This window comes from Helicoverpa zea, chromosome 8, assembly GCF_022581195.2.
Source record: "Helicoverpa zea isolate HzStark_Cry1AcR chromosome 8, ilHelZeax1.1, whole genome shotgun sequence".
NCBI lineage: Eukaryota > Metazoa > Arthropoda > Insecta > Lepidoptera > Noctuidae > Helicoverpa > Helicoverpa zea.
In genome coordinates this window covers 8930253-8943407 of record NC_061459.1, presented here as the reverse complement: position 1 = coordinate 8943407, position 13155 = coordinate 8930253, and the positions used below count along the sequence as shown (strand labels likewise).

General features: G+C 35.9%; 1 protein-coding gene across 1 annotated transcript; it reads right to left on the bottom strand.

Moving 5' to 3' along the window:
• Nucleotides 1–1079: 1079 nt before the first annotated feature.
• On the bottom strand, nt 1080–2071 carry LOC124632586 (achaete-scute complex protein T3-like). Its single transcript, XM_047167478.1, has one exon. The coding sequence runs from the start codon at nt 1991–1993 to the stop codon at nt 1346–1348; it is 648 nt and encodes a 215-aa protein (XP_047023434.1). The 5' UTR covers nt 1994–2071; the 3' UTR covers nt 1080–1345.
• Between the last annotated feature and the right edge of the window lie 11084 nt (nt 2072–13155).

The window sequence follows — 13155 nt, the reverse complement described above, 5'->3', positions numbered from 1 at the left end:
TTAACCTTATCCGACTTGAGTTAAACCTATTTGAGGATCTAAGATATGGCGTATATTCGACGCGGTCTAAATTAGAGTTTCCTCAGAGAATATGCTTTTAAAAACGTTCAACCGTTGAATTTTGAGTCCTACTGCATGTAGTACAACCAGTAGAACTGTATGTGTCACAATAAATGGTACCATTTTTATTCGTCGCGAGCTTCTTTGTCCCTTTATCAGTGTCTTTTTATTCGCACATGTAAATGCATTTAGCTCCCACCTCCTTATCTTGGTGAACACCATTAATCTTGTATAACAATGTACCGGAGCTGCGTTTGCGCATCGATGGCTTAATCAAGCTCGCTGGCCGTATCAGTACTTTTTTAAATCTACGAAGATAAAATAATTCTGCACGGCTATCTCTACGAGGGTTCGTATCTCATTCACCGTTTCTTTTGATAATGGATTTAAAAGGTAATTATTTATTTATTTTCACACTTTTATCGGAATGCTTTGCAGGTTTTTGGCGGTACTGCAATTTGAGGCTGTAATGAAGAAGTATTTAAAAACGAAGTTTAACTTTTGGTAGCGAATCTATAAAAAGACCAAACATAAAATACTAACCTAACATGTACAGCAAAAAAACGTAGTTTTAAGAGTCCGCACACTACAAACCTTTAGTCGGCAGGCTAGGACAAACTAATATTGTATTTAAAAATCTTCTTTTCTTATCAAGATTACAATTAGAATGCGTATGTACTATTTCTTTCTTAATCAAGAAGCATCAGCTATGGAATTCAACTCCGTCATAGCTATCTTCAGTATTTTTATTTCTATGTTAAGTAAGATCCTTTTAAGCTTAGGAACTACTGCAGTTATTTTCAAAAGATCAAGAGTAAATCATATTATATGTGAGATGTAAAATAAGTTTGTATTATTTATTTCATTATGATATCCTTCAAGGTTTGATCCATAAAGTTAGTAACTGTATGCTTGTTGAAAATATCAACCTAACGTGTAATGTAATACTCAAACCTCAAAGTTTAAGAGGAGTTAAGAGACATCAACATAAGGATAAAAATCAGATTAAAACCACAAAGTATATTTGTAAGAAATTTTATATTTTTCATTTATATTATAATAATATTTTATACACAGTATTATTTACATAACGAGTAACATTACTCGAATATCTATACAAATTGTACAGTCACAGCCATAACAATAACAACATAATTTACATTATCTAGCGAATTCTCTACGTACAACTATTATTTCTCTATACGATAAAGACAATAAATTACTGAGAGTTCATTGACTTTGAAGACTAGACACCACCGCACTTTTTACACTAGGTAGTAGTTATCTACTTGTGTTGCCACCACGTAATGGCATCAAGTAAATCGTCTTCATCCATAGGACTCACTTGTTCTTCATGGGGCTGGTAGTTGTTGGGGATGTAACCACCCGAGTACGCGGACGATACTCCAGATGAACACTCAGAACCAGCTGGTGAAGGCACAGAGTCGGAATACGGAGAACTTCCATCAAAAACGCCTTCATCTAGTTCGTAAGGTGTTTGAGACTCCACTTGCGCGGTCCTTGTAACTCCATTCGCTGCATCGCTTTCGTCGATTAAGTTTTGCAAGTACCTGATGTATTCGACGACCATTCTGAGTGTGTCCACTTTGCTTAGTTTCTTCCCAGATCCACGACGAGCACCGCCAGATAAGGCAGCGATGACAGCAGCTGGCAGTCTCTTCCTCAAGGCATTGAATCCATCGTTCACTTGTTTTACACGATTCCTTTCACGGGCATTCCTCCTCGCAATTGAAGCTGCTTGCGGCCCGGTATACGCAGTGTTCTTGTAATTGTATTTCTTCTTATCAGTTTGCAGATCCAGGGTCAAATATTTGCGATCAGGAGCTGGTGCAATAGGCACCATTTTGGGAACGTCACTTTTGGCGTAAGCGACGTGATAATCGGAAAGTTTGTGTTGAATTCCTTGAAGCATTTTGACGAATGATTGTAAAGTACGATGTTATGCGCACACGGCAGGTAAAATTTTAGAGAACTTTTGGGAGTTTCGATGTTGTCGACTACGGTCTAGTGAATGAGCGCTACGGGCAGCGGCTCCGCGTTATATGGGCCCACCTTGTCCAAAAAAATGGTTGGGACCCCTCACTCCCCTACTTTAAATCATTTTTTTGGGATCGTACCTGGAATATTCGTTTAAAGGTGTACTGTATAGTGGACCTGTACACGTGCCATTGAATTTAAATATGTTTGACCATAGATAGATTTGAATCGGTTTGATCAAGTCTTGAATCATATTATAGCTGCTTCTACAATGTTTTGAAATGTGATACTTAGTAAGAATCAAGTGCATAATACTCAGTAAAATAAAATGCAATTACGACTAGTTACGACTGTTTTGCCTTTTTGCCATTTAAGAAACAAATTCAAAGCTTATTAGTTTTATATCCCTGGCTTTATAACCGAATAATTATTTTCCTCAGATTACGAGAATAATTTCTGCAAAAAAAAGCAATCAAAAAAGTATATGGAATAATCTGCGTTATGAGCAATAAAAGACAAAAAGTATGCATTTCAGTAGCCACACGAGCTCATAAAATGAGTAGTTAGAAGTTATCTATATCTTATCCGCAACTCAACTAATGTTATTGCTAGCTAGCAGCTAACAATGTAAGACTGTCTGGACTAACTTCAGTAGAAATTATAATAAGTGCGAGGCAATAACAAAGAGTAATGGCGCCTGTGGATCAGCTGTTATTTTCACTGTTACGTAAACAATGTAACTTTCATTAAATTCATGTTAAGGGCACAAGTGGAACCATGCGGTCCACAGTACAGCATTTGAAATTTATTACGGTCAGCAAAATAAAAATTCAAGAGACTCGTTGCTTTGTATTTAGAGTAACAACAATGAGACCGTAGCCAATATGAATACCTACAACACAACTCGCGACTGTTCAGTCAAAGACGAAATGAACCTTACGAGTTTGAGGATAAGGTTGAATATGAGGTTGAATATTAAGGTTGTAATTCATTAACTATTAAAGCTTTAAAACCTGCTCACTGGGCGGCATTGGCTTCAGTGAACAACTGAAAAAGGTTACCTTAATTTAGAACGGAGCATCAGTATTTTACACGGACTTGAATAGTGAAGAGCTCGCCATTGTCACATCCATTGTGCTTTAAAAAGATTACACAAGGAATGTGGGCCGGGCCATTGAGACACAGGGAAGAATGAATTGTTTAGAAGCTTTCAATCATCCATTGAAGAAGGCGCTAAAGTGATTTTAATAGACTCGGTGTCGCCTCCGAGAAGTACTCGTCTTTAATATTGGTCCTTGACTTTTTTTCAGTTATTTTTTTTGAGTCAATAAACTATTTTTAATTTATTTTTATTTATTTTGTTTGTATGTTCTTATAGTGGTATAACAATTTGCAGTCATATGATAATTGGTTTATGGTTTAATAGGTTTGGGTTTGCTTTATTGTTTGCGTCATTTAATATAATATACGATTTCCTTAAAAAGGATTTGTTGACATATTGTAATCTTTGCAGATTTTAATCAATCGTTGTGATGTTAACATAAATTAATATACCAAGAAGCAAATAACGTTCTCGCCAGAGAGTCGTTAAACTTATCGATAAAGATTTAATAGTTATAATTTTATGGCTTCACAGGTTTACCGTGAAAGCCTACATGAGAATCATTTAAGTATATAATCTTTTTCCCCAGAGCCATATAACTTCTCACATATTCTTATGAACAGTGAGATCCCAGAGCGTTATATTAAAGCCATCAATCATCTTAGTTCGAATTCTCCTTCCTGCAAGTGAATTCGCAAAATATAATAAAATTGTGGGAGTGATACATCGGAGCACAGAGTGCGGACACAAAGGCGCTGCGGGCGTGCTCACAATACTATCGTCAAATAACATTTAGCCAGCCCACACCTTAGAAAATCGCAAAATAGAGACATCTACTGAACACAATGAACTACGAAAGAGCAAACGGAACCATAACCGATAATTACAGTCTTTGTATCATTCATACTTTGAGATTTTAAAACGAAAATAACAATGAACTGAAAGGAGCCTATTGTGGAAATTGCAATGGAAATACATTTTGATTGAGCGTCCCTAAATAGCGGAGAGAATACTGTATCCGAGGTAGTTGATAAACTCATCTACTGGTTTATCACCGTGTATACACGGAGACTCGAGAAAAAGTGTACATGCGTCAGTCCCATCGAATCGCACAAAAAGTAAAGTCTTGTTTAACTTGCAAAGGTAATGGGCTGTTATCCTTATTCGTCCGTGGCCGTCGTCTGCCAACGAAAGTAGGAACAGCTATGTGGGCAGTGCACTAGTAATAAACTCATTCGCAGGATTATTGGTAGACAAGGAGCGATCGGCTGACAGTTCCATTATGTGGCAGCCTAGCTAATATTTATAAACCGTTGAGGCCAGTCGATGCAGATACGCGGCCCGGTGGTCCACCGTGTATTGGAAAGTCTTTGATCGATAAAGTTGTAACTTTAATTACTAAACTGGAACCGAGGCTTGCTTTAAAAGGCACCGCGCCACGCGTCGAGGACCTCCACAGAATCCAAGTTCTTGCAAAGCCTGTGCAAAAATAACTACAAGTCCTTCAGTTTTTATACCTACGCAATCGCAGTTTTTATTGCATTTTAATTACTCGTATATTATAATGTTCGATTACTGTTCAGAGGCGATGATTGCACTCAATTTGTGTGCCCCACTTTACTTTCATTAATTTGTCTGTCCGTGTCAACTCATCACGATACTTTTACTATTGATACTACAAAGAAATAATTTTATGGAATTGATTATTTTAAGTGCATACCTCAATTTTGTTTTTCGTAGTCTTATCTTCGTTTGAATCTTCTGATTCTTGAAGATTTTATAACAGAAAAGTACTGTATGGGTAAAAGCTAAGACATATTATATTCAACATCAGAAACAATATAGTAACCAGCAACGGATTAAACGCGTCATAATGAGTCATCTCACATTTTGTGTAACATTCAAAGGGTCAAATAGAGAAATGCTTATCTAAACAGATGCGAGCTAATATTATAGAGAATTGTTTGCTTAGCGAAGTGTTTGGCACAAGCCATGTAGTAGACTTGCGCACCTTGCCAACATGTGTGCAATCCTTTCGCATCTGCCCGGCATCTTACACTGATTTTTATATGAATAATATGACGAATTATGTCGGAGCTTTTATTCGAGATGGCACCTTTCCGGATGTGCATCGACAGCGGATGTTGCCTTCTCTATATCGGTTATGTATTGCGAAATAAGATGACAAACATATTATTGCAATAGAATATGATATGTTAAAGTATCTTAGTAAGTCCAAGTAGTCTTAATAAAAAAACGTTTTAATATACTTTAGTATCAATATCGCATGTCTATTATTGTAAGTTAAACCAACAGTTTTTTCCGCAACATAATAGCCTACATTAGGCCAAAAACCGCAAATCCAAACCCACATTAAGATGTCAATAGTGACATACCTATCGATCCTCCACGGGGGCACGTCTTTAATAACGTTATACGCATGACAGTGCGCGCAGAATAGCGCATTGTTGTGCAACATTGCGTGCCCCATTGACATATTAGCTTTTTAGTGGCGTCTTCAACCATTGTGCACCATGTTTACAGTAAAGCCACACGTGGACAATCTTCAATCTCCTTTAGCATATTTTTTTCTGGGACCTTTTCGGAATTCTCGCTGTGTGTTCCCAAATCTGACATAGAAAGTTTTTAATGAGATATTAAATGTTATAAACAGCCATTATCTGCTCCCCACGATCCGCGGCGCTTCCCGCGGTGAGACGCAAATTTAAATTCAATTAACAAACTATAAACGTAAATATTAAGCTTAAGCTTATGACGCTAATTTGGACTACTCATAGCAACGACTTAATTATTATTTTAATGAAATATTGGAACTATTAACATAACTCATTGTTAAAGGATTGGCCTTAGAGGCAACCGCAGCATCACGGTATTTAGAGCTATTAAGAGGGTCATTTAAGTGAGGTTATTTCACTCAAAGTATTCATTTGTTTTGTTGGTGAGGCAGCATTGAAATATTACACCAGCCCGCCTTGCCCTGCCCAACTTAAACGGTTTTGCGTCCCAAACACACCCTAAAACATTTAGTACGTTTTTAATTACACCAAGTTCAGTCTTTTGTACTCATGCCTCATAAAATGTACGGAACAGCAAGCAAGTCACCAATAAGTTAGATGCCAATTACTCTCGTCCACTTTATCTCGAAGGAGTTTGACTTTTATAGCCCCTACTATCCTCTGAAGATTTGCGAAACTGTAAGTATCCAAACAAGGCGATATTTTTCTTCGGCAATGTTGGAATGACATGAAATGTTCGCAAGTTATTACCGAGGTAACGCCTCACGCACGACTGAAATAGCTAGGCCAGTTAACCCGCACCCGCCCTAGCACTAAAAATCTTTACGATTATTACAATAATTATATGTATCTCACTACACCAATGACAGAATGAAGATTTAAATCACTGTGTAGTAATTAAATGTGAAAACGAATTATTTCCTACAAGAGCTTCGGTATTGTTATCTCAGAATGTCACCAGCACGGAGGTCAGAGACGATCGTAATGATAAATGGGTAATTAAACGTAATCAAATTAAATGCGCGCGCAACTAATTAATGCATGTATTAACAAACAAGACACCAATAAAACGTAATCAGGAGATAAATAAGAAAAATAACAACCATCAGTTACGGACCACCAGTGCGGAGGAATTATTCAAACTGATGAAAACACGCGTATGTCTGCGCCTAAAGATATCGAACCTCATTACCTAATTGATCGTAACGCGTTATTAATTCAAATCATATGAACTTAGCATTACGTATGTAATCAACAGTCGGGGTGGTCCTCGAAACCGAAGGTACGTTCTCTAAAATGAAGCATTAAAAATCGCTATCGTTAAGGTCAACGGGTCTACTGTTACAGTAGGAGAATCATAATCTATGATGCACCGTGAAAATTTATGACTAATTTGTAATGATTTTTAGAGCAAAGCCTGTGGGAAAAAACGTAGGGGGCAAATAACAAGATATTTTAAGCTCAAGTTTTATTTACGTTGGTATTGCAGTTTAATAGTCGGCTACATCAAAACTCAATTAATTGTTCATACCTACTTGATATTGATTAAATTAAATTGTAAAATAAATGGTTTCCTTATTTTTTACGGTATTTTATATTTTTCAAGTAAAAATAAAACCTGTAAGTTATGTTTAACAATTTTCTGTATTACTAGGTATATTTTAATTTTAACCGGCGGCGTTTACTACAGTTACCTTTTAAACCGAATAATCAAACTCACTAACAAGAGTAATACACATAAATTTTCGTATTGTAATTAACTGAGAGTAACAAATGGTAATTATAGTAATGAAACCCACTTACGCCGTCAAATATACGTCTTTAAATAAATTTCGAAACTACTTACAGGCTTAAACTATGCCTACACCTTATTAATTATGAAAAAGTTAACAATACTTAACTTTGAAATAAGTTACTTATTGACAAGAACAGATACATTCAGGTATTCGTCTCATTAAAACATAATCAGCTCTTTTAATTCATCAATACTGGTAAAAAAGTATTTCTCTCCAACTGAATGAAAGATTACATTAACGTTGTATCAATGTGACAGCGTAAATGACAAACAGTTTCTTGAATGGCTGAAAAACTTTTCAAGTGTAAATAAATATACACAACGGATACACAATATTAATTTCAATAATTGTATTAAAATATCGTCTGCTGGATGCTTCACCCTCGTCGCGCACAAATAAAAAGTATAGCTATAGCCTTCGTCAATATTCAATATGTAGGCAATTTAACACTAAAACAATTTTTCAAATCGGACCTGTAGTTCCTGAGATTTGCAAGTGCAAACAAGAAACAAACCCTTCAGCTTATAACATTAGCTCCCTCCTCGAAGTAAGTTCTAAAACATCACTAAAAGGCCAAATAGTGTAAGTCCTGAATATGATAAATAGTTTAATAAAGAACCTTAACAATGGGATAGGTGCTACACGGACCCCACGTCACCCGACATTTGACACTTTATGCCCTTTGGGTTTTTTACCCGCGCTTCATAAAGACCTTAAATGCTCTTAGGAGACATTTAATACTCCATTAAATAACACGGGAACCCATGCTATAAAGGCACTCAAAAGTACATCTCATTTTAACGCGAAGATTACTTTTTTAATAATTTCTCAGTTCTTTATTAATAATCTCTAAGCCTAGGATTTGTTAAAAGATTTTCTTTCCAAACGATTCATTTTAAATACAGTATTTATAGTTCATTTTTTTATCTCTTTGGTGTAATTATGTATGGTTTGATAACCAATCCAATTCCAGTAATATGTTATTTCTACTTCGTTAACATGGAAACTGAACGACTTTATTGGTTTAACAAAACACTGCGTTGTTAAGTTGTCAAAATTCACACTCTCCCGTTGTTTTCACACCAATTAAATATGCACTTGATACCGATACCAACAATCTTGTTAATCTCTTGTATCCACCAATCATGTGTTATTGGTTTTCGTGTGAATTATTTTGAACAAAATCGTTCCACTTAATGAAAGGGCTACAGAGTAACAAACCGATCGACAGAAGACGTAAACGCGTTTATCCTGAACCCGTATACATAATTATTGGGAGAATACGAAAAAACCTTAGATGGAATTTATATAACAAATACAAGAAGGAACTAATGACTCATTTGCAGTTTCAACTATTGACTAATGAATTTTAATTCTCGAATTAAACATGAATATTGAATAAACAACAACCACTTCCAAGGAACAAAATTCCTACAATTCCAACATTGAATCGAGGCCTTCATTTTAAAATTAAATTAACAGACGAAAACCAGAAACTAATTAGTGGGACCTGTGCGTTGCCTTTGGTTTCTGGAACTTTTTGTATCGAAAATACAAATAATAATTTTATATTCGTTGCTTTAACTACCCTCGGTTAATCAAACCAGTATTTACTCAGATCTTAATTAAAGCTTTTGGATGCAATTGTCTGGCATACAATCGGGGCTAATTACCTTTGTATTCAAATATGTACTACCGTATGGGAACACAATATAAAACTGGAAGCTATATCCCTTAAACAATCATACCTCCTTTTGAAAGCCTTTAGAGCCGCACACTGCAAACTTTTATTCGGCCGATAGTTTGTTTGAGCTCATAAATCAGTATGACGATGTATGGCAGTACGCTTATTACATAGATTAAGTATGTAGCCGGTATCAGAACGACTGAAAACTTTGATAGGGGTCAAGATTATCTTAATTTTTTTTTGCATTTATTGGGTCAACTAACCAAACCAAACCAAACCAAACTTTATTGGGTGGTCGGCCAACTGTTTAGTTTGCAGTGTGAGAGTACTCTAAAGTAAATGTAAAAATCAGAAAAAGTGTACTTACTTCACGATTGTATCGTTTCCGAATACTATTCCCAAAACAAATGAAGACGTTTAAATAAATGAAGCAATAATATTTAGCAGTATCAATTAGGGACATTTTGAAAAGAGGAAAACAAATGACTGTTATGTTCTTGAGACCCATTTTTAAAACCTCTGGTAATAACTGGTGACACTCAATGTTCATCTTGTGGCACGATACAATCTTCCTGCGTTATAAATGTTTAAATGATTGACTAATTTCAAGTAACAACTCTTTAAGTTAAAATAACTTAACCTGTTGATTATTTTTTGAGGAGCAGTTCGTTTTAGAATACGCACTGACAATCCCCGATACACAAAAAAAGTGAGAAATAACTGAAATTATTATATTTTTTTAGTAAATCTTGAAATAAGCACGTAGCTTCTGAGTTTTTACTTACACGTACAATTTTTAATGCACATCTATTTTAAGCTGTAACGCAATCCCACTTACAACTCGGCCTATATTTTTCCCAGTACAAATTAATTCGTAGCAGCTATCAAGCCTAGGCCTCAAAGTGACGAAGATGAATCAGTGCTGAGAACTGAACTGATTGAATGACACTTGTATTGAATGAATGCGATGTGTATGCACGGGCCGCGTCAACCCCAGTCTATCTCCTGTCGCACTCACCTACTAATACATTTACATCAAATGGCGAGTCAATCAAGGGTGGAGGCAATTCATAAAATATTTATGGTATGAAAAAGTAAGTAAAATAATGTATTAGCTACAGTGAGGCTTTCTTGAAAATTTTAATGTAATTGTCTTAGGGGCTCAATCGAATCATAACTTTTGCAAATACGCACACTTGTGTCTGTATTGTTATAAAAATGTCTAATTTATTTGTACAGTGAGATCATAAATAAAAACCTGCAAATTAATCAATGGATGTATTACAGTGAAAGCCAGTTTGCCAACCTTCAATTCATACCGGCTTCAAAGAAAAGTGCAAAGGATAAAACAACAGATTCGTTTAACTAAAACACAGGGGTTTTATCTACAGCCTTTAGCTTTAGGCTATTTGAATAGCAAATGATGTATCCATTTCGGGTGCGATCATCTCTCCGATATCCGATACCAAATTAATACTCTTTTAGTTCGATAAAACAAACAGATATTTGCATATATCTTGATGGTGTTTTATGTTTCTTTTAGTACGAAAATAGTAATGGTCTTGATACTTTTATTTCGTAACAGATACTTCTAAAAATTTTACGATTTTGTCCCTGATAGCAATTCAGAATATAAGACTTTATTACGTGACTATTGAACAGGCTGAGAATTGAGCTCGAATTACTAAGTACCAAATACCTTAACATCGTTATGTTTAAACTTAAACATAAAAAGTCGGTAATAAAAAATCTATTTTAAGGGTAGCTACCAAACTTTTTGTTTTATATTGCCTGAAAAGTGCTTAACAGTGCAGATGTAAATCTATGAGACACTTCAATATAAAGTATCAAAACCTATTGATCGTAGTACAAATCGTTTAATCCCATGCTTATTTTGTTTGCCAAAAACAAGCAGGTTGCCAGGATAAGTAATAGCTTAATATCACGTTGCTTCGGCGGAGGTGGCTGGATTCTCGGCTTCGGTGGAGGCCTCCGCTTACCCAAATGTATGTTATTAGTAAAACTGAGGCTTTAACAAACAACTGTCGGTAACAATAGCCCCGTAACACCTACGAAGTTTATTGCTCGCCTGAGAACGGTCAAATATAACTACAAAAATATTCAACAAGAAATTAACACCAGCATTTTACAACCCATCGGCCATTTTAATCTGACTGCATTAAAAATATCTACAAAACGTTTGAACTAATTTAACTTGCATATTCATAATTGCATTGCATTAAGTAAAGTTTCATCTAGATAGCGACAGCGAAGCGAAATAAAGATACAAATGTCTCTTCGTGCGGTAGTAAAGTGTATGACTACTTTATAACCACAGACTTTTAATGATTTACGGTCAAAATGTTCAAAAGATTAAAATTTGAGTGTTAAATAAAACAGACGACAGACTTAACAGATTTCAGAGATGTAAGTACAGAATGGTGCAATATTCATCATCCTATCAGTGTAATCAATATGGTGGCAAAACTCTGTTCTGCACGACATTAATTCCTACCATCAAATCCTCCCATCAAATAAATACCAAAATAATAATTTTATTAAAAATATTGCCCAATTACATACCTAGTGTGACAAGTTTCGCTCCTTTTATGCTCTCGTGGTATTGAGATAGAGATCGGCAAAAATATACAAATATTACTTTGATGATAAGTAAGTATTATATTGCAACGCAAGCTGCAATCGTTGCGTTTAAGCTTCATTAACACGCTATGACAGAAGCGCTTTACCGATATACTAACATATTATAAGCAGATAAGTATTAAAGCACGTGCGTATAAAACACGTGAGAACAGCATCTATATTCTGAAATTCAAAATTGAGATGCCTAGCTCAATATTACTGGGTAAATTGTTTTATTACTTTACGTAACTCAACGTAATTTCACAATTGTTTCCTTGAGCCCATAAAATCCTGACTCCTGTCCAGATTTTAAAATATTTTTAAATTCACCTAATATCCAGCAACATAATAAAAGCTTAGCATGAAACGTTACGACGGCATAAGTTGCACTGAAAGGCCACCCATCTAGCGCCCCACGCCGCGTCCACCGCCACTGTGACGGATCCCGGCCACGCCCCTCATTTGTTATACAAATTTTATACTACCCTCCAAGCTAAACTACTAAAAGCCCTCAAAATCGCTACATATTGCTTAGAATCGACTAAGACAAAGATGAGGTTTTTATTTTAAGAGCTCCGAGAGATTATGCTGGTGAAACTGAAGATGCGAAATCCTAAAGTGCTTTTAACTAGAAACTACACAGGTACGAAAACGCCACTATATATCATTCCTAGCATTTAGACGCCATAGTCGATGGTAGAAAACAGCTCTCACGTGTTCGAATGTAATACAAAATGTAATCATTTTCATATGACTGCAAGTGCAAACAGTAAAACAACTACTGATCTGTACTGCGATCAGACAATGTTATAATCCGTTGAAGGCCGTGAAGAAATTTCATTAAATTCTCTATCACCCGAGGACAATGCAATTGTACGGGGGCAATCGAGATTGAGACGGCAGGAGCGTATTGCACACTAGGCCCCGGGCTGGTGGTGTGGTATCGCTCCTTGATTAAATAAACCTTCAAGTGAACGTCACGCCGCCGGCCTCACGCGTCAGTCTTCGGCATATCGCACGGGCTACATACATGCGTGTCATTCACTCGCTCTTTATTATTTACCATCCCACCGACCATTATTGTTTTTCCATTACTCACTATAGCACCTACCGCTTTAAAATCCTCGTTGTGACCGTCTGCACCTTTTTGCTTTTTTATTTCATGACATATATCACAGTTCTTATTCTGAATTCCTGACCCAGTTATGTTAATGCGCAACAATGAGATTACGACGTTTTTATTCGTCGTTTAATTTTATTGAGCCTTTAAATTGAGTCGTTTTAGATTTCGTTATCATCATCATAAATAATCCCGAGGGCTATTTGTCATTCGTG

Coding starts and splice junctions, on each gene's coding strand:
- LOC124632586 (XM_047167478.1), bottom strand. CDS start 1,993: ATGCTTCAAGGAATTCAACACAAACTTTCCGATTATCACGTCGCTTAC.